This window comes from Scatophagus argus, chromosome 3, assembly GCF_020382885.2.
Source record: "Scatophagus argus isolate fScaArg1 chromosome 3, fScaArg1.pri, whole genome shotgun sequence".
NCBI classification, from domain to species: domain Eukaryota; kingdom Metazoa; phylum Chordata; class Actinopteri; family Scatophagidae; genus Scatophagus; species Scatophagus argus.
In genome coordinates this window covers 23,405,310-23,428,321 of record NC_058495.1, presented here as the reverse complement: position 1 = coordinate 23,428,321, position 23,012 = coordinate 23,405,310, and the positions used below count along the sequence as shown (strand labels likewise).

General features: G+C 43.0%; 1 protein-coding gene across 5 annotated transcripts in view; it reads right to left on the bottom strand.

Moving 5' to 3' along the window:
* Positions 1–22,125, bottom strand: part of LOC124056909 (transcription factor SOX-13-like) — a 37,448-nt gene extending 15,323 nt beyond the window's left edge. Inside the window, exons 1-2 of one of the 5 annotated variants that reach the window (XM_046384853.1) lie at positions 21,512–22,125; positions 37–247 (exon numbers count right to left, since the gene is read on the bottom strand). In XM_046384853.1, coding sequence (XP_046240809.1) covers positions 37–246 — 210 coding nt within the window. In that variant the 5' untranslated portion in view covers position 247; positions 21,512–22,125. Of the gene's footprint in view, positions 1–36; positions 248–17,171; positions 18,658–21,511 lie in introns of those variants that run through there. The other 4 variants (XM_046384851.1, XM_046384855.1, XM_046384854.1 and 1 more) reach the window with 4 other exon arrangements.
* Between the last annotated feature and the right edge of the window lie 887 nt (positions 22,126–23,012).

The following is a 23,012-nucleotide window of genomic DNA, read 5'->3' as shown; positions in this document are numbered from 1 at the left end:
CCTATCGATGATCTTCTCACTCTACCATAACCTTACCAAAGGGGAGCAGGAGAGCGGTGGGGTCAACTGGCGGGCTTCCAGTGGATGGTTTCCTGACCAGTCGCGTGAGGGAGACGTCTTAAAAGGTTCAGTGCTGGTGATGACTGCACCTCCTCTGCATGAGTCCTCCTGCTCTACTTTGACACCAACCATGCTGACATCCCCGCCAGAGAGGAGGTGCAGCGCCGGAGGGCTGGGCTCAACCATTCTGTTGAAAGACAAACAAAACACATGTAACAAGGTGTCTTATGGGTGTGGTGAGATTTAGGTTTGCCAAGCCAATTTTCATTTGGTGCTATAATGATAATAGTTCCAAAGATAACAACAGAACTTTTTAAGTCACATGTGAAATTTACACCAGATAAGTATGAGTCTAATGAGAGATGAGGGTGGAGGAGGTGGAGCGGAGACATCTGTCACCGTCCCTGCTTCCAAAGTCTCCAAAGTCAACTTTACGAGCGATGATCGTCACAGTCTCGTGGGGTCCACATTAATGCACACCAGGGCAGAAATGCTCATTTGCTGGGATGCTTTCCCTCTTGCACATACTGTTCTGTGTGCTTGCATCAGATGTACACACTTGGTTTTTATGGTTACGGTTTTAGAATATGTATAAAAGAGTAGAAATTAGAAATAAGATAAGATTTCCTTTAGTGTCCCACAATGGGGAAATTCACATTGTTACAGCAGCAAAGTGGATAGTGAATATAAACATGGGGGGAGTTGGGGGGGTCTTTGGCGTCTGCTGTGTGTGTCCTCAAGGTTCTGTTTCATGACAACAATTGAGAATCGCTGTTTTAGGTCACTGCAAAAGTTAAGGTCAAGAGTTAGATGGCAGTTGTGCTACCAGCACACAAAGTGTGCCTGTGTGTGTGTGTGTGTGTGTGTGTGTGTATGTGTGACAGTGAATAATAGAAGGTACTGGGGAGGGAGACAGACAAAGCCTCAGTGAGGGACAAAAAGAGAGAAAGAAAGAGAGGACAGGTTGAGTGAGAGAGGTTTGAACCACAGTGAACTTGAACATATCAAATCAGGCTTGTGTGTGTGTGTGTGTGTGTGTGTTATTTCCCAACTCTGAAGCAGGAGGAAAGAAAAACACAGCAGACAGCAGAACAAAACAAACAGAACACACAAGGGCAAAAAGTGCACATATATATTAAGAGGCAGAAAAAAAAGCCATTGTAGGAGCCAGGGAACAAAGGAAGCCGAGACAATGGGGGAGAGGCTGACAAAAGCCGCCGGCCGCAGGAAACAGGCCGGATAACAATGCCAGCGGAATGTGCCGACCAACTCGGGAACACAGCAAAAAAATGCGGAGCGCCACCGTTCTGCGGAAAGCATAATAATGATTAGAGCCCCCCTCCACCTCACCCGGCTCTCCCAGCCTGCAAACTGTGATTGTGAACAAAGCCACCTGTCTGCCAGGGTCCAAGGCCCCAAACCTCAGTGATGTATATGCATGTGTGTGTGTGTGTTTACAGTTGCAACAATAAATGAAAGTCACAAGCTCACATCGCAAAGTGAGGCTAAAACATGTGAAGGCCACCTCATCTTCCACAAACTGAAGTGCAATGAATTTGACCTCTGCTGCCGTGTGGTCAGTGGTGGAAATCGGCTCCTCGCAGGAAGTGACGAACCAATGCATCGAACAGAGCTCTGGCAGAGGAATTGGGACTGAACCACCCGCAAGTCAAACAAATCCGACTGACCGTATTTTTGAGTGACGGCTAAACACAATCAACCTGTTGTTCTCTGACAACCTGCTTAGAATCAACAGTGCAGCCTTTTCTCCCCCTTCATGTTTTTGTAAGAAACCTTTATTTTAACTTTCATGTTTCTCACCAAACATCTTCAATGTATTTTCTTACTCAAATGCAAAACTGATTGTTTACACTGTTGGAAACCTGCACTGTTCACCTCCATCATCTATTAGCTAAGCCTGTTCTTCTTGCCTCTACCTGGCACTACATCTACTAAATCTCATGGAAAATTACAGCCATCAGCTATCAATCAGTGAAATGGCACAAACCTTTTGTTTGCTCACTAGCAGAGCACACAACCCAAACAAAACATGGATCCATTTAGCAAAAGATTGCTCTATAGTACAGATGGGCGTTTCATATACCATAAAAAAGAATAGACTCATTATGTTAAATATTTTGCTGGTGCTGTACTTGATACTTTTACTGCACCCATTTGTACTTGCAAAAGGTGCGGTAGCTCCTGCTAATATAGCTGTTATTATTGGAACTACAGCGACTGCTCTGACCGCTAGGCGACAATCCCGACAATCCAACAAAGCCGAGAACGTTGTGTAAAAAGTCATTAAAAACAGAAAGCAATCATTTGCCAACAAACTGTTTTCAGTGATGACAGTGCAGGATTATCCTTTATACAATCGTGCGTTTCACAAAGTGGCGAACCCATAATGCCATCCTGGCTTGCGAGCGACTGAGGATTTCGAGGATGCTCCTTTCACGCCCAGTCCTGATTCTGTCAGCTGCTACCAGTTAACCCAGCAGATAAAACTATAAAAACATATGATCGTGTTGTCACACTTTAATGATTTGACTACAATGTCTGTGTACGTTAAGACTAACTTGTCAGCCAGCAGAAAATCCTGAGTGACAGTCAGGATGAACCTAACGCACTTGAGTTTACACTCCGTTCTCACTGCCTGTTACTTTCCGCCCCAGCGCTTTCTGGTACAAGAAACCAGGTGTGCACTTTTACCAACAAGGAGTCTGCTTCATGCGTCATGCTGTCTGGCACGACGCTCTCGTAAAACTAGACAACATGCCAAATGCGTAATACTGTTTTTTTTTTTTTTGTTTTTTTTTTTTGCCAAAGCCAAAGCCAAAGCTGTCTGCCAAAGATGTAAACCTGCACAAAATTGTGCGTGAATGTGACTGTATTATACCTGTGTGTGTGTATTCAAATTCTGAATCATAATAAAACCATTTCTCACAGCTGATGGTAACCAAAAAGCCCCGTAGCACATTAACTACAGCTGAAAGCAGGAGGAACAGCGGCATTCATTTGATGCCACCTGTTTGACTACTGTTCACTTTGAATGCGATATCACACTCAATTATTTCTGTGTGTGTGTAAATTTGTGTCTGTGTTGAGGCCAGAATTTTAACATTTTTTTTATTTAATTTCTTAAACTGAAATTTAGTTAACAAAATAAATCTATTTTCATTCATTCAGGACTGAGTTCATTACCTAAATGCTGTTGGAATAAAATATCAGCAACCCACAAGGATCTGTAACAGCCTAATCCTGTCTGATTGCTATTTTCAGGTGTGATGTGGGGTTCGGCCGAGTGTGGGGAGGCAGTGAGGATGGAGGGGAGGGAAACTGTTTTGCCAACACTGCAGCAGCTGCCACTGGTGCCCGTGGCAACACACAGACTTTTGTCCCACGCTGTAAGTTATTCCTGGGTCTCCCCTTTACGTTCCACAGAGGCTCCACTGTGGAGCTGCCACAGGTGGCTTTCACACGCCTATGTGTGTGTGTGAACCACTACAGAGGTATGCACAAAATCTGCCGTTGACAGTGAGGAATGCGTGTCAAGGTGCGTGTGTGTTTTAAAAGCACAAAGGCTTTTTTTCCTTTCTTTAAACAATGCATTTAACACCTTACGACAATGTAAACCAGTCAAGGTTATTTCTATCCTCCATATCATTCTCATCTACTTAAACACACACTTAGCCTATCTGCAGCTGACTGCACCCCTGTGGAAGCTGACCTTGTGTCTGTCTGTCTGTCTGTCTGTCTGTATGTATGTGGTGTGCGCGTTACATGATTTGAATAGTATTGCCTTCCTACGAGGTTATCTGATTGGAGTCTGTTTTCTGACCACCTGCAGTGTTGTTCGGCTTTTATGGGCTCTCACCACATGCTGCTACGAAATTACAATAAAACAGACCTCAGAGCAGCTGTTGAAGTAAACAGAGTAGAACAAAGTGACCAAAGACACTTTACTCACATTAAAAACGTGTTTACCTGAGCAAACCACCGACTGTAGTGTAGTGAGTGGCTAAAACAGGGAATAAGCAAATGAGACTCTTTTTTTTCTTTTGCTTTCAATGCAAATTACTGATGTGCGATCTGTATCATTAGGCTATGAAAATATAATACCTGTTTCTAAGAAATTCAGAAAAGACGAACAAAAGTACACTGAAAACAAATGCAATAATGTCGGTTGTTTTTTATGGAATCTCTGGCTAATCTTGTTGTAAAGTCAGCTGTTGAACTGCACTTGCGCTAACTTTTAACGAATTTTTTTTACATCAACGCCTGAGCTTTAGTGAGCCTTTTAGCCTCTTTTGGCTCATTGTTTTGGTTGTCTGACTCACTCCAACAGCGGTTTCCAGCTGTTGTCAGTTAAAATGCATCCACTGTTCCCGACAGACAACCAGAGTCAGTGACAGGGAAAGTTCAAATAATAAAGATATATCAACACTTGAGCTGCTGTAGCCGGTGAAGGCCAAACTAACTAAAAGGAAAGTGAATGCTAGTCTAATGTTCAGCTGGTGGTGAGAAACATGACTCAGAAGAAATGATGCATAAACAGGCAACTGTTTGCTTACATTTTAGCCTGAACAATTGTGTTTTGTTTCTAGGAAGGTGCTGAAGCCCACATGAAAGAGCTGACTTTTCTCCTAATAGCTGAAAAAAACAAAACAAAAAAACCTGAAGTGATTTTTCTCTACTGGCCCCCAAACTCTGTGCACGGCAAAGATACCACCAGAGTAAGACATAAAGATTTTTGTGTGAGTTGGGTGAACTAAGCCCTCAAAAGAAGCCCATTGTCGTTCACTGTCAGCCTGACCACGGTAATGGCTGTGCTGTTACAGAGCCACACTTGTCCTGTCCCCCCGCTGTGACCTGAATGCTCCTGCTGGAGCAGAGAGGGAGGCGATGGAGGATGACAGTGGATGGAGGGAAACATGCCTCTGCCCTCAGATAAAAACCAACTCCTCTCCTTGAGCGCTGCACAACAGTGAAACCTTACACTTCCCACGACACAGAATCACTTCACACAAAACCTTCAGTTACCCAACAAGTTGTAACACGTCAAACCTAACATTTCCCCCCGGGGGATTGGCAATGCAAATCCTTTCTGTTGTTCTCCCTTGCTTTTCTTCTCTTCCTTTGTGTTCTCATTCTTTCTCTCACTGTTATTCTTCCCCCTCCCTACAGGAGCAGCTTGTTGGGTTTATATCGTCCTTGTCGCTTTCCAACTAGTGCCTGAGGCAGAATAGCAGACAACACACACACACACACACACACAACAGACAGAGAGGGAGTAAGAGAGAGAGAGACAGACAGAGAGACAGACAGACAGAGAGAGGGAGAGACTTCAGCCAGTCTCGGCAGTTGAGAGCAGCAGGATGAAGTCACCAGACATCTAACGAGGTTTAACTTGGTGACAAACAAATGAAGACATTTTCATCGTCAATCCTGAGACTGACAGCTGTAATGGCAGAAGGTTCCCTGCAGGAGCAGATTAAAGACAGAAAATCACAACATATCTTGGTCAGCTGGATCAAGCACCCACAAACAAATAAACAAACAACAAAAAGCTAATGCAATGCACAATCACAACTGCAATCACATGCATATCACACTTTGCAATAAAAATTTCCCAGACTGTTCGGTTGTCAGCCGCATTTTGTGACAGAGGAGCTCTTACAATAACTTTCCAACCTGCTGTGCAGTCCTGTTAAGACAAGTGTGAACCAATGCGTAAACAAATGTTTGCAGAAATGTTTCACGGTTAGCAGTATTTGCTTAGGGATGATAAATGATCCAGCGTTCCATGCCAGCTAGTGCCTGTCTGCCCACAGGGCCCGACTCGGGCTGTTCGTGGCAAGAGCCTCCAACAAACTGAAACATCACAGAAAAACGCCGCACCTTATCTCAAATCTGTTGTAGTTGTTTTTCCCCCTTTAATTCACCCATAACTCATCTGGGTTCTCTTAATCTGCATCTTCAACTCCTTAGACTGAGAATCACTGAGGGATGTCGCTTTGCTTGGATTCAGCACGTCAGAGATAAGTCAGCAATGCAATCTATCATAAAAGCACAGTTAAACTTTGTGCTAAAACATGTCAGTTGAGAGAAGAAAGCGATTCAAAACAGGCAGATTTACAACAAACTGTTTCAGGGTCTAAAATTACATTTAAAAGAACATAAAGCACACGCTCTCAACCCTCCCTTGTGGTTATACTGACCTCGTATGGAGGAGTGGACTTGAGCAGATCCAAAAGTGCTCCCTCGCTGGAACAGAACTGCTCATGTAAGTCATCATCGTAACTGGCTCTCTCTCACCCATAATGCCTGTCTTTTCTACTCTTCAGTTACCTCTGACACCCCCCTCCTGCCCCCGTTTCTCCTCTCAAGAGGGCAAGTACAAAGAGCCTCTTCAAATCCCACCGTACAGGGGCTTCATTTGCATAATTAGCATGCTGTTGCAGGTAACCGTCACTGCATCCCCAATGTGCACGATACTGATCGAACATCAACCCACCAACAGGTGTGATAGTGTTTCTAACAAATCACCTTTATCCTCGGCTATGATTTCCTGGACGTGTGCCTAAGTAAAGCGAGGTCAGAATAATGACGGAGCTGTGGCGTCGAGGCCAGGGGATAAATCAACATGTGGATGACAAAGCAAGTTGGACTAAGACTCCATTGTTACTGATGTCTAACAAAGTATTGAATTGAGACGCAACTTTAATGAAGCAATATCACATGAGAGGGTTTGCTTGGAAATACAGGAAGCTTGACTAATCACTGGAAAAACAATTGGTCACATCAGAAAATCCCCTACGACATCTTGTTTACCACTCCAGCAGGTAAACCCTCAGCGGCAACCCAGCAGCAGAGACGATTTCCAGATCCTGTTGAGTCACCTGAAGCTAATGCTAATGCTTTCTAGCAATGGTGGGATTTCCCAAATTGAATAAACACCTAACTCGACTTGATAACTCAGTCGTGTTTTAACTAAAATTTTTATTGTATTACGTATGTATGTATTTATTTATTATTTAGTGTTGTTTCCGGCATAGCTGATGAAGGATACCAGAGCTTTTAGCAACACCAAGCCTAGGCAAGAGAGTTTCCAAACATTTTCAACAATTCGAGTGTTTATAAAGAGCAACAGTCAAAATCAATTGAAAAGAGACAGATGTCATTTTTTTTTTCTAACTGTATCATCAAGGTGGAGAAATATTTTTAGTGATGAAATGTCTAACTTTAGGGGTAAACATCTAGTTGACCAACCAAACCAATGACTCGTTTGTACTTGAGTCAGACACAGTTGCACTAACACTAACTTCTGTGGTACATTAGAAATACTACGTTTTGTAATATGCTGCAACAAAATGCCTCATCATGTCTAATACTGTTCATCTCATTATGATGTGGCATCGTAGTTACATGCTTTACAGTACAGCAACACTGGAAAATGAGAAACCGCACAAAAAACAAACTTTCTACCTCTCACAAACCGCTGGCTCTTGTGCTTTGCGGCTGTAAAGTTTCAATCACTCTTGTCGCGCCTGCACAGCGGTGAGGGTCAGCATGACTCACATGTCGTCATCAGCTCACGTGTGTGCGTGTAGCATCCACTTTGGGATTTCAAGCTGGCTCTGCTATTGAGTTGTGTGCATTTGAGAAGACGGCTGAGCTGGGTGGTTGTAAAGAGCTGAGCGGGGTCAGTTGTTGGTCCATTGTGATCAGGAGCACTCGGTGGGGAAATTTAGCTAAATTCAAGTGAGACGCAAGATATGGAGACACGCACGGCGCCAGTCAAGACGTGTGCTGACCACACAGCGAAAGCTCAGGACGCATTTTGTCTCATCACACTGAACTAGAAGCAAATGGCGCCTGTGATGTCCTTCCAAGACTATAAAAACAAGACGGAAGAGAAGTTTCCTCTGTCCTGTCTGTGTGTCTGTCAGCCGATAGAGAAGACAAGCCCAGGCTATGGTCCACAGGCTGATGAACTGAGAGGAATAAAAATTAAATAAAGTCAGTCACTTGTCCTACTAGTCAATACGATAATTAGGTGTTGCGGAAAACTTGGCTGAACTTCTGCAAGGTGGTCATTTTGTTCAGAACTTAACAAGTGCAAACACAGAGCAGCTGTTGGTAAGAGACACGCTTCAGTTAAGTCCAATATGAGTCTTTTCAGTCAGTCTTCTTATAGTCGATAAAGAGCCCCCTCCTCGCAAGTGACCCCCGAAGGCACACAATTCAAACTCCTGTACTTGAAACAAACACACCTTTTCATACAGCATTTTTTTCTTGCTTTCCCAACAGTTTACCTCGCTTTTATTTACCACTGCTAGACTGACTTTTAGACAAGTTCAAAAACAGCTTTTCAGTGAGATTTCAAGGCCTTCGGAGAGAACACTTACAGTGAATACAATAAATGAGATCACACTGACATATGAAAGTCTCAAAAAACTGAGTGTGTATGCTTGGGGTCTCGAATTTTTTTATTCGGTTTTTATTGGAGAGGTCGGTAAGATGTCCGCATACACACACACAGCGACACACACACACGCACACACGCGCGCGGATCTCGAACAAAGCTGCCTTGCGTTGCTGACTAGGCCTCATTAGAGAATGAGCTCTCAGGACTGGAGACACAAAAGCCTTGGCCTCTTCTCCTTTCCTTCCCCTCTCTTCCTCTGTTCTCTTGGCCTTTTGATGTCAAGGGTACTGAACCATATAGTGCGTAGTCCAAAGAATAAGCTCATCAAGAATACACACTTAGTTTCCTCATTTTTTTTATCTTGCACCGCGTGTGTGTGTGTGTGTGTGTGTGCTCTGAGAAGCGAACATGGAGAGCTACAAGCCCTGATAAGGTGCTGTTGTTCTGTGGTCGCCGGTCAGTTCATCACACAAAGAGCAGTGTTGGGAACTCCAGCACTGCGATTGAGTGATAGAGACTTCACAAAGACTACATTTTACTCCCCTTTTCCTTTTGGAGTTCAGAGGCTGCCCCATAGAGGCCCACCCACTGCACACACACACACTAACACACACTCGTTTCTATCTCACACTTCCAGGTTCGCTCATATACCTGGGATTGTCATACCGGACCAAGTTAGCGTTTCTGACAAAAAGATTACTTTTGTTGGGGAAAACATGGCAGCTGCAGCGACTTTGTCACACGTCAGGCGTCAGTTCTAATCGGAGTTATGCATTTTGGGAGGAATAAGAGCACACCCACTCATCAGCAAACACACGCCGACCTGCGTTGATACATGACCAACGGCACAACAAGCAAACAAAAAGTGTTTTATGTGTCAGATAGACAAGGAAGAGGATGGCACTGTAATCTAGTTAAATTTAATAAAATTAGACACCCACTTTCACGGGAGAGGAGAGAGACGTCACGGCATTAATGTCACAGCAGAGACGGCAACTTGGAGCTATGGCTTTCTAACAAAGTGACGAATCGCAAATAGCTTGAGAGCAGATGCACTTTTCACTGTAGAATGAGGACAGGAACCGCGGGAACACTTTTCACCGTGTTATACGGAGCAGACAATAGTTTAATTTGCCGATCCCTTGCAGTAAGATGTTTAAAAAGCAAGCTGTCATCTGTTAATCATTAAAGGAAACATGTAATCTTCATGCCATTAAGCGCGTCTGTCTACATTCAGGCTTTGGATGTCAGCGGTTTGGATTTGGATCGGAGAGCTGGACTGATAGTTAAGTTCTCCCAAACTGAAGTCGTTTGCAGCTCCTCGCTGCGGCTGCTGCCTCTTTTTTCTTTCTAACCATCACTTCCTGCAAATCTTCCTGCAGATCTGATAATTAAATTAAACTGATCTGCTAACATTTTAACCAGGTCTTACTGACTGCATGCGAGTCAACCATAACCGCACAGATAGGCTCATTTTCTTAAATAAAACCACTTTAGTCTGTTGTCAGGAGATCAGGCCTGACAATTTTAAGTTCTTCGTAGGCTGCAGCCCTTTTCACTGATACAGCAATGAGTCAGGCTTTGTTTTAAGCTCTCCGCAGGGTTTTTTTTTGGTCTGATCATTTCAGTTTAGACATTTGTTAAATGGCAAACTCGCTCCTGTTTATGCAGGAAAAGCAGGAAATATTCTAACATTACAAGACTGCGATGCAGAAATGATTACTGGTAACAATAAACACAACTTATATTCAGTCAAACAAATAAAAAAAAAAGTGCTACAGATTGACAGCCTAATCAGATGGGTGTTGGCGTCAGTCTGAGTCAGTCGTCACATCTGGACTTGCTCTGAACTGACTGCACTTTCCTCTTGTGTTCTTCTGATTGACAAAGTTGTCAGGCTTGTGGTTTCTGTTTTGTTCATCTCACTGTGCTGTGGGGTTGAATTTCTACAGAACTGATAAATGCAGACAGCAACAGCTTCACGCAGTGTCAGCTTCGCTTTCCCCTTTGACATTAAGGCTTAATTTGTGCCGGATGCTGCCGCAACAGGATCCAGGACCTCCCAGACTGCGACAGGCATCTATTTTGTCGGTCAAAACCTGTAAATAAATTCTGCGTAATATTTTAGGTCATCTGTTCTGTCATTCTTTTATTTCCTTCTAGTTAACGCTAATCACTCCAATCTAATCGCTGTCTTTTGGCACATGATTACTGTCACTAAGCCAGTGGGAAACGTTGAAATGAGCATGGCTGAATTTGTGCTTGTGGGACACTGTCCATAGTACTGAGACAAATGCCAAGGCAGAACGCAGGTAGTCTGACACTGTAGGCTTCTGATGTGTTCTGACCTGCAGGATCAGCAACCACACTGAGACCTCCTGATTTACAAATGAAACTCTGCACGTCGTGATACTATGGAGCAAAAACTCATGTACACATGATCAAAACCCAGAGGAATATTTAGCGCTCTGCTATGGCCTACAGTGAGGCTGTGTATTTGACTGCTCAACATGCATTTGAACATAAAATCCTTTTATGTGTCTTTATATTCAAGGTCAAGGAGATTTTTTTGGCGAACGGCACGCGCAAAACAAAAGGATGGAATATTAAAAGATATATTTATTAAATATTTCTACATGCTCATCCAATACTAGTGGAGAGAGAAATATCCCTGAACGGAAACAAAGACGTTTTAAGTGATACGTGAACGTGTCTGAGGGCTGCGTTCAGTACTCTTCCCAGTGAACAGACTCGAGCCGGCAGCTCAGTTTTAGACAGCAGCGGACAGCAGCTGCTTCAATGCAGTGCTTTCAAGCTCACACTGTTTGTGATTTTTGGTAGAAATAGCGTTTCAGCGTCAGCGAGACAAGAAACAATGGACAAGTTTCCTGGATACGCGTACATGGCCTCAGCTTCTTGGCTATTACTGGATGTGTCAACGTGTTTCGAGCGGGGAGAGCTAAAGGAAAGAGCATCAGACACACAACTGCGTTATCAGACTAAACAAGCCACAAACAAATAAATAATATGACACCACAAAACAGTAAAACCTTTTAGATCAACTTGAGGTCACTTTTTTTTTTCTTTTTATTTCCACTGCACGAAGTTTACTTTGCACATTAGGATTGTTTTCGTTCAAAAAATACGATCACCTTGTAAGACAGAATCCAAACTGCTCAACGGGACACAAATTCAGTTCGACCCCACACTGAGCAAATATGTGAATTACATTAAACGGCAGGTCGATGCTTGAGGAAATGACAATTTCTTTACTTTTGATACTTTTGATTTAGCACATTTAATTAAAGCTAAAAGCAAGACTTCTACAAGTAAGTAACTATTTTATAATACGGTATTGCAGCTGAATAAAAGGATCTGAATCTTGCACCAAATCTGTCCTGTTCTATTGTAAAAAAAACAAAAAAACAAGTTGAGGCACAATAAGCTACTAAAAGGTGATAATTCAGCAGTTCATTACTGTCAGAAGTAATTTCACACCTCATTTCTGCTTTCATGTGACTTTATGTCTTCGATGCATCGACAGCAATTACACTTACTGGTTAAACATGCTTGCTGTGTTTGCATCCTGCTCCAACACACTCCATAAGCCTCCCTCTCCGTCTCTGACCACTCTGTCTCCCTCTGTCTCTCTCTCAGGCTTTCTAAATAAGACGTATAAATAGGCTGATGACACAACTGTGTCCTTCCCAAAGACACCGAGGAGAGAGAAAAGAGAGGAGAACAGGACTCCGGCTTTAGTCACGGCCGCTTTATTCTTCTGCTTTTCAGAGACACAGGTTAAAAGGCAGCCATTTTTCTTTTTTTCATGCCTCCCTCCCTCTCATCCCTCTTTCTCCCCCCCCCCCCTCTCGTTCTCTGAAACAGGTCGTCTATTGTGGCGGCTAGCGAAAGGCTACTGTGGCATTTATCAGAGAGGAGGAGGAGGAGGAGGAGGAGGAGGGAGAAGACAAAACACACTCCCAATAAAGAGATAGAACAAGAGCAAGAGAAGAAAGGATGTGTATGAAGGCCACTTTTTTTTTCCTCTTCCTTCACAAAGCCCCCCCACCCCCACACCCTTTCCACCCCCTGCTCCTTCAGGCTAGCTCAGACAAAGGAGGCCCGACTCTCACAATGTGCTCTCTCCTTTAGCCCGGCACACTTTATATCCTCACTCCATTCACTGCTGCTTCTTGAGAGCACCCACGTGTGCACAACGTGTGTGTGTGTGTGTGCGTGCGTGTTTTATGGAGTTTGTAATGGAGGTGGTGGGGGTCTATGTTTGCTGAGGGTCTTACAGACCAAGGGGCCAGTGCTCTGAGGCGTTACTATGGAAACGCCTTTGAGCAGTATGGAGCACAACAGGTGATTCTGCTGAGGGTCTGTTCATCTCAGCATTGAGAGACCGCAGGAGGTCCTCGCTGTGTGTGCGTGCGTACCAGCGTGTGCGTTTGTGTGCCTCACAAGTATAGCTGCTTATGCTACAAAACAACTTAGTGCCATAGGTCTTAACCAGCTCCAATAAGCTGGAGATCATGTCTGAAGTTGCTGGCTGACCGCCGTAATGAGACACGCTGTCTTGACCGGCCCACAGACCTGACCACACAGCAGATACAGTACATCTGGAGAGTGTCTGAAAATAGGAAAACACAGGGCGAACACTGATGAACACTTAGGGATTGTTTTTTTTAATCCACTGACTCTTTTGTTAGCACCAAATCACAGGTTGAACAATGTCAAGAGCCAGTGAACTCCAACAGAAATGGCAACTCAAGAGGCAAGATGAAAGACGAACGCAGGGCCGCAAACTGGACAAAATAACAGCAATGCACAACCATAAATCCTTACTACTACCACCATATATTCAAAGCAGCCAGAAAGGATATTCTGCAATCATTCACAGTGTCGAATGACAACATGAAAGAGGCCATTCTTAGCGCTGAACAGCAGAATCTGCACCTCGTCTCTACCGGCTCTACTGGTTCACTCTCACTGCACACCGAACCACCGGAAACAGATAAACTGAGCCAATAGATGAGGAAAAAAAAAACTTTCTTTTAGTCTGTTTTAGAAGTCATGCTGGAACATTTTCCTCTGTGCTACAAAATCAACACATTTTTGAAGACAACAAAAGAAAGACAAGCAATTTCCTGTTGCCTTAATCCCCTAGCCGAGCAGGTTAAAGTCCGGGTGAAGACCAGACTGATAGGACAGACAAGGATTAATCATTTTCTTGTGCTGATTTGTCTAACTTTCAAAAGATAAAGCAGGCGATTCGTGATATTTTTCTTCTTGTAAAAACACCAAAAGCATTAACATTTGCTGAAAATTACAGCAAATTACTACATATTGGTGTGTCTTGCCCGGTGAGTTACATAATATACGTAAATATATTTAAATATTTCAATATATTTTTCTTGTTAAACACATACTGAAAAATGTTTTATAATTTGAGGAGAAAGTCTCCTTCAATTGTGTTACGTTTCAGCAATTGGTAAAAGCATAACTTTGTAAGTCCTTGAGGGGAAATTCTTTCAATCCAATGCAATGTCTGTAAGTTTACATCCACGTCCCTCAGACTCTCGTAAGATATGTGGTGAGGACAATGTAGAAATTCAATAAAAAGTAAGTGCACTCAACATCAGCAAAACCATGTGAACGCCTCCACAGAGGTTAAATACCTGGGTCTCCACACCAGCTAGTTGGACTAGTCCCAGCCTAGTCAAGCGAGCATGAACTGATGAAGCCTCTTGGATGAGAGGTGAAACGTCTTCAAAGACAAATAACTAAGTCCAGTTGCGTTCGATTGAATTTGCTTGAGATAACCATGACCTGGATGAATGAGAATATTCACAGGTTCATCAGCAAAACCATTTAGTTTATGCTGGACTAGTGCTCTGTGTCCCTTTCAAACTGGATAAAACACCCACTAACATCTGGATTTTCTTGTCAGTGGGAAAGCGTACAATCGGCATACGTTCCTGCTGTCTGTGGGTGAACACGACACCCAGGTGGACGTTGCTACGGGACGACGCCTGTCGAAGTTAAGGACGCTGCTGCATAAATGTTCTCCAAAACAGTCGGCGCTGAGCTTGAAAGAGAGAACGCGGCACAAAGTGTCAAAAACTAAACACGTTAACTTTGTCTCACTGCTGCTCTCAGAGATGGGAAGGAAACGAGATGGCTCACTCTTTGCCGGCTTCCATCATCAGCTGTCGTCAGTTCAGAAAGTTATTAATTAAGACTTTTAAGCAATTTAAACAAAAAACATCAACAACAAAAAAAAGAAATTTAAACAATTTTCCTCATCACAATTTTCTTTGTGATGAGGTATGAGATTTGCTGCTTTCTACTGTGTCCTTTTTTCTGGTGTGTTTGTTGGATCAAATGTGACACAACAGAAAGTGTTTAAAAGCCTGCTTATATTTTGTCAAACACATTGAATGTGGTCACATGCTCGGCCAACAAATCTGATTCTGACAGAACATCAAGAAGCAATAAATGTCATCAAGTCATTATTTAATCCTTTTAGACAGTAGTGTGAAATTTATTGTGAAATTAGCATATGAACTGAGCATGAAAATCAATTGATCCAAGTGGATGTTTGTGTAAAATGTGAAGAAATTCCCTCCAGACGCTCCTGAGATATCATGTTCATGGCAACGAGATGGAAACACTGACCCAAAGACATAATGCCTGACAAAACTACGGCGGCATAAAAATCTTAACGCTGTAGGATGTCGGGGTTTGTAACTGACACGTATAACGTCAGTGTAGCTCACCTACAGCTTCACTGCAGACACAATACATCACGCAAATTCTGATCGTTTCCCTGTTGACTTTATAGGATCAACCCGGCATTTTTTAAACTTAGGTGCTGAGACTGGATGACCCATGACGGAGACAGAAAGACGTGTTGCTGCGCAGCACGTAAAAGCAATCGCATGACTTTCAACGCGTTACCGTCTTCAGATGCCGTGAGCGAAAGATAAAGCGCAGGAAAAGCTGCTGCTGTAACCTCTGAGGTCTTTCTTCTGGAACGACATGTACAAAGTAAAATGATTTTCAATAGACCCCCGATCGCACTAAGAGAGAGCGCCTGAACGCACCATGATGAGAGTCAAACAACCAACCACCTTATACAAAGCAGGCTCATACTGTCACTTTAGATTTCACAGATTTTTAAAGGAAATGCAAATCATGCCACTGTACTGCTCTTGAGCAAACAAATGGTCTCTGGTTATTTGCAAATAACCACACACATACATGCATGTACAAACACATAAAACAAACAGCTATGGAGTGTGTTTTTTGTGGAAAAAAAAAGGTTCATGCTTCATGGTTCATATGACAACAGCACGTTGTTTGAGTCCTGGGGAAAGTCATGTAAATGAACCAGGAAACTGGTATGTTTTTATTTGTGTGTGCCGAGTTCAGGTATCAATAGAGTGTTTGTAAAAATCTCATGATCGGTGCAGAAATAAACAAATCGGTTGGAAAGAGACAAGCAGCGAGCTGATCGTACCTTTATCTTCAGTCACAGCGAACAAAACAGCATCTGTCTGCACGCTCTTCTCTGATGGCAATGCAAATCTGTTGGCTAATACAGAGAGATGAGCTGAAACATATTAAAAGGAAACCTGAGCCTTTCTGTCGCTGTGGTTGTGTCTCTTACGTTTCATCGATTTCTGTATCGATGTCATAATCATAACTTTACTATGACTCATCTAAGCTCATCGTGATCATAGCAGCAGCAACAACAACAAAGATCTTATGATACTTTTATTCTATTCTCTTTCTCTCTTAAAATTAAGAGGCAAATTTGACAGCATTTTGCAGTCACATATAGAGCATATAAACCTGCTTTTCAAGCCAAGTACTTTCAACAATAGGAGGCCGTTATGTGACGAGCATTATGCTAACCGCGAGACAAAAGAAAGCTGTAGTTCTGGTACTTGGACTGACATCAGAACCCACACACTTCCCAACAAAAGCTTCCCTCCCAACTCTACATTAAATGAAACGCACCTTAGTCCTGTAGAAGCTTGTATTCTTGCATTGTGTGTGCACGCACACACACACACACACACACACATACACACGCAGAAAAGTTCAGAAAATTCAAGCGCTGTATTGTGATAGTTTTTTTCTTCTTTTTTTAGGGATTAGAAAGTTTTCGCAAGTGGCATGAGAAAAGCAAGGCTGCCGTTCAAGGATGCTTCCGTTCTTTCTTCTTCAAAACTGATTTACAGCTGTTGATAAATAGCCTGCCACGGCTGGGAGCGCGGGCTTTACTCCTGCATTATTAGCACGTTATTATGAGCTTATGACAGCAATTCATGGACGAGTGAGTGCACATTCATAGAACAGCTGGCAGGAGGCGAAAGCACTTTGCAACGGCATGTGCAGGACAGAATGAGATCTTAGGAGCAGTTGTTTAAAATCCCTGTTTAATCTTTGGCTTAACAGAGGAGAAACCTACACATGTGAAAACTGCATTGCTGCTTTCACACACACAAACACACACAAAGACAAAAAAAAGACACGAAAGACACGAAAACAGAGACGTAAAAAGCCTACAAGATATTCAACCTTCAACCAACCCGCAGAGAGCAACAAATCTCACTCATGTTACTGAGGTCTGTTAAAGAGTTTGCTGAGTGTAAAGCAGGAATCTTACCTTGAAGATGTGTGCAGATGCTTACAGGGTTTTGTGTGTGTGTGGCTGCTGTTGTCTCTAGGTGTCTCTGAGAGTGGCCCATCACTGGTATAAGAGTTTATCACCTCCCAGCGTGAGCCACTGTGTGCACGCCTGCTTGTGTGTGTGTGTGTGTGTGTGCACACAAGTGTGCGCTTCCTACTTTTTTTTTTTCTTCCTCTACCAAGGTAACAGGTGGAAAGTTTCTTTGAAAAGTCCCATGAAGAATGATGAGAGGTGTGTTAAGATGAGGCAAAGGGAATCAAAGAACCTCTCCACCTTTGTGTTTGCTCCACAAAGAGATGAATTCGAAGAGCTTCTCCTGACACGCTAAACATCTACGCTTATTACTACGTCTTTCTCTCGCCCTGTTTGCATCAAAGATTAAAATAAATGAAGACGAGGTGCATCTTGACACTTTAAGGATGACCGAGAAGTTCTCGCCTCAGGTGGTTCTCATGAAAAGAAGCATGTCTCTGTGATGTACAGAACCGCTAAAGACTTCACGATCAGAACAGGCTGTTGCACAATGCAAGAGAGGACACAGAAGCAGGCATAGAAACTGACTGTGGTATCACGTTCTTGTCAAGGATGTAGCGGAGAATTAACCTGAATAAGCTCCACTTTCCACTTAACAGGTCACAGAAAAGAAGAGAATCAACTTTACCACCCGCAAAACCCGAACAGAAACGTGAATTTATCGGATTTAAATTCATCTGTGACACCACAATAAGCTGTGCCAAACCGCTGTCGCCTCTTCCACGGCATCTCTACAGCGATAAACCATCTCAGCCTTAAAATACAGCTGCAGCTGCCACTTATATTCCTGAATCGTTTCGCCATCAGAGAAGAGTGAAAAATTACAGTTTCCCAGAGCCGAAGCTGAGACATTGATGTTACTGGTTTTGACTGGCCTACAGTCCACAAAGCAAAGACATTCTGTTCATCATGTAAGACAAAGAAGAGCAGAAAACACATTTGTTAAGCTGGAAACAGAAAATTTCTGCCATTTTTGCTTAAAAATGGTTTTACTGATATCATACTAATGCTGCTGGTGTGCAGACAGATTTTTTTGCCCCAGTTACAAATGCACTGTCTACCTAAAAGATTTTTGTGTATTTTATTTATTTATTTATTTGTTAAATTTGGGCTTGCAAAAACTAAATTAGGAGTAAAAAGTCAAAGTAACATCACGAGAATGGAGCCGGATGGAGTTGACTGAAACTGTGAAATTTGGTAAATTATAGTCAGTTTTAAAGGATCTATAAAATATTCTCTTCACAAAATTTGCTTCCAGCTTTTTGGGGTTTTTTTTGGTAACTTTTTTATTGAAGCTTTGTGACTCACACCTGTTGTATTCACAGGGTGTTACTCATGCTCTTTTTGTTGTGTACGAGTAAACGGCATCTAAATGACACCTGGTTAAATAAAAAGAAAAGTAGGATGGATTTAACACTCGCTCGTGGCTCATCCTCACAGTATGCAGATTTCAATTTTGAGTCGACGTCTGCGATTATCGGTAACTGTTGCTGATTATCGACAAATCAATCCCTTGTTTCAGTAGAAAATTTAAAAAAAAAGAAAACTGAAAAGGTTTTAATTCACCGCTTAGTCAGTTTGGACAGGAATCAAAGGACTGGAATTATCTCGCAGAAGATGTTTTTGGTAGCTTGTTAAGTAAGAAGTGAAAAGTGCTGAGTGCTCTGAAGTTACCGTCAGAGACGAGACGTGTGGATGAAACCGTCAGCGTGTTTGTCAGTCAGTCAACCAATCAGTCAGTCAGTCAAATCAATCAGTGCTTAACCAAAGGAGACAATGCAGCCAGAGGTTTTTATTTAAAGAGATCATAAGGCTTCACAGAGCCCAGTATTGTTCTGTGTGATCGGCTGGGCCTCACAGTGCGCTAAAGGGGAGTCTGAGGAGTAACACACACACACACACACACACACACACACACACGTTCTCACTTCAGCTGGGTTACTGAGTTACAAGTCCTGGTTTAGGCCCCTCATGCTTTACCTTCATAACCAGAGACACACTGTCTTAATACAGATTCTGTGTGTACACTGTTGTTTTTGTGACCAAGGGGCATCCTGTGTGGGACATTTACCAGTGTGAAGATAATCGTGTCAGCGCTCTCTGGCACGCAAACTGTAACAGCAAGACTGTTCCCAAATGACTTCAGAACTGGTTTCACATGTCTGTGCTGCAATTCCTTGTTACTATTCAGCCGACATATACAGCAACACAATACATCTGCGATGAGCGGATGTTAGCTGATATACAAATAAGTCCTAAAAATAAATACCTGACGATCAGAGAATAAACAGAATGCAGTTTAAGCACTTGACTTACTGCGGTTCTGAAGGCATTTCCAGAATGACTCCTCTAATCAACACGATGCAAAAATATTCCTATCCATCCAGCCAGAAATTACATACTCCTGTGTTCAGGCAAAATAATAGTGCATTCTTTTCTTTGCCATAGTTATCTGCAGCTTGATATGACCATGACTGAGCCGACTGACCGACAAAGAGAGCGAGAGAGAGAGTCACCTTGTGTCCTACATGAACCCATTCACCTGTGAATACAAAGCTCCAGGGTGGGGGGTGGGGGAGCAGAGGTGAAGGGTGAAATGCCAAACCACTCCTAGGTATTAAGCTGTGTGTGTGTCAGAGAGAAGGGGAGGTGTATAGTACACACTGCACGGCTGACAGACATCTGCACTGTTCCCCACTGCGGAGATGAAAGGGCATGATGGGAGCGCGTGCATGCAAGTTGCAGGATATGGAGATGCAGCATTACAGTCGTTCCAAAAGAAAGAAAGAAAGAAAGAAGGAAAGACAGATGTGGTGGCGGCAGCATGGGGTGTGAAGACGGGAGCGAAGCGAGGAGTGAATGAGGAAAGAAAAGAGATTGACGGAAAGAAAGGTCAGGGACTCCCCACTGACGCACAGCTTTGTATGCAGGCAGCCACTGTAAAGACGAGCGAACAGCCAGTTTGCACAGCTACCCTTGTTAGGACAGTGCACAGACTTCCACTGATTGTAGACAGTCTCACCACAAGTTTAACTTCACCTCAACAGACCCCCCCTCAACCAGGACCTCAGACATCATGTTTTGCCTCATTAGTACCAGGATTTGGTTCCCATGAGGACTGCTGGTCTCACTACGGTCTGTGTTTTTAACCATAAAACACCTCAGGCACATACGCACACACACAGACACACACTTGGACAAATCTACAACTTCACTGTTCACCCCTTCACCCCTTGCGGCAGAATGCCGACAAGCTTTTACACGGTGACACTGAGAAGTCACCTCTGAACCGGTCCCAGACTTGCTGTATGTCCATCTGCTGCACACTGACTGTCTCCTAAGCAAGCTCAGCCTCACTACTGATCCGCATGATTTCACATGCCGGGGAGCCCTGAACACTTTGGACGCCGCTGACATCTCATGCTTCAAGTACTACATGAGGACAAAAGGACTGATTCTGTACAGCAAGAGCCACTATTCCACGTCTCACATTAAGTACGTTTCTAAACTGACAACAGCTGACAAACTGTGACTGAACTTCTGCCTGGATGTCATTGTTTATCTTTAGGCCTTCACGTCATTCTGAAACTTGATGAAGTTCTAATTATTCCACTGCTATCCCAAACTTCAGCAATATCAGCAGAAAGAAGAGGGTGATGAAGGCCTCGGCAAAATGTTGACACCTGTACCTATTCTCGGCAAACCTGCTGATATCTGCTCATTTGCATCTGCCAACAGGCCTGACATCATCAACATCATCGTGGTTGTCCTCCTCATCATCATCATCCATCACCTCCTCCCTCCCATTAAATAACTGTGTGAGCTGCCAGCCCTGCAGTGCAGCCTTGTCGCCTCTCATTCCTGGCACATTTAGAGGAAAAACTAAAGATGCCAAGGATGAGAGCGAAAGAGTGCATGGAGTCGCTGGTGGGGGACGGTGGAGATGACTTGGTTCAAGTCAGAAGAGAGTGGATGATGTTGGAGGAAAACAAATTAAAAAAATGGAAGTTTCTGGAAGTTGTAAATTCGTTTTGGGCTGGAAGTTTACAATAATGTCTCTCATAGGCTCGTAAGTTTAATAACATTCAGCAAGCAAACAGCCTACAGATCCACACCTGAAATGTAAGAGTCGTTTGGAAGTTTTGAAAGCAAATGTAGCGTGACACAAAGACTTTCAGTGAGCTCTCATTCGCACTTAACATCTGAAGGATTAGTTCACGTCAAAGCTGAGTTTTTTGTTTGTTTATTTTTTTTTCTTTTTTACATTTCGAGTCTTCACTCACCAGTCCCGGTGCGCCCTGGGCTCTCCACGAGAGAAATAAAACTTCCGTCCTCCCCCTCTTTCTCTCCCGCTTTAAATCCTCACCGCATTCAATGCACGGCGGTTTGGGGCTGCTCGGTACGTGCGCGGACTTCTGTGCTCCGGTCCTTCACAGTGTAGAGCGCCGGTTGTTGTTGTTGCTGTTGTTGTTGATGGTTGGTGTTGGTGGTGTGGGGGGTGGATGTTGGTAAGATGACGGCTGGGAGCACAGAGACAGACAGAGAGAGAGAGAGAGAGAGAGCGACAGAGGCGGAATACTGCTGCGGTGCGTAAATGTTTTGGAGACGGAGAGCGCAGCCCTGCTCTCACTCACTCACTCCCGGTGACTTTCTGGTGTGGGTTTCCAGCACTCACCGTCCGCAGCGCCCTGCCGCTCACCTCCCACTTAAAGGGAGAGGGACCATTTCCAGGTGGAGACAGGGAGAATAAAAAACAGAGACGATCATCTGTCACTGGCTCCTTATCTCGACAGCACACAAATCGAGCTCCAGTTCACTGCAGTCTCCCACCAACTAGGGCTGCGGCTAAGCGTTATTTTCATGATCGATTAATAATCGATAATCATAATCGTCACAAAAATGTAACACAATTTCCCAGAATTCAAACTGACGACTTTTAATTGCCTTCTTTAAAATTCAACCAACTCTCTACATGACAAAGAAAAGCAACAAAACCTCACATTTAAGAGGCTGAAACCAGAAAATTTTGCTATTACGCAACTAATCGGTTATCAGAATAAATGGCAACTGGTTTTCTTTTGACAGAATAATTGATTAATTGACTAGTGTTGGACAACTTCTTGTGTAACTTGGACTGAGTTATTACTTCCATTTTCCAGTATGCTATTGATATTTTATTTCAGTTAATTGATAAGTTGTCTGGTTTAAAATTTAGGGACTGTACAAAAATTAATTGAAAGGGGAGGGGTGGTCACGAGAGGGTCAGTTATTGTAAATATAATGGGATTTTTATTCTGAAGAATAAAATAATAAAAATTCTGAAGAAAGGAAACACAAGGTTCAGCAGTCCTCTCCATCCAAACAAGTCTTATTTTGTCAGAGCCATTTTTTTTCAAAGTATTCAGGCAACAATAATAGAAAACAAAATAAATATACAAATCACACAACAAATCATCAAAATGCAGGGGTTGCAATTAGCTGTTTGATATATTTGCCTAATAGATTAATACAACTAAGAATTGTTTATCAAAATGATAAACTAATGATAAACTGATCAGTTTGCCTCATCTTTTGTAACTGGTTAACCTCTTAATGTTTCTGTTCACGCAAATGACAAAAAAGTTTTCTGCTTTACCCGCAGTAGTTTCTATTCTCTGCAGACACTTTTGGTTTTATTTGTCATAGTTTTGAGACATTCACCACAGAAACAACTGTCGATGATCAGAATTTCATTTGTGCTGCTTAAAGCAACAAAATGAATTACATTTGACAATCACAACAGCA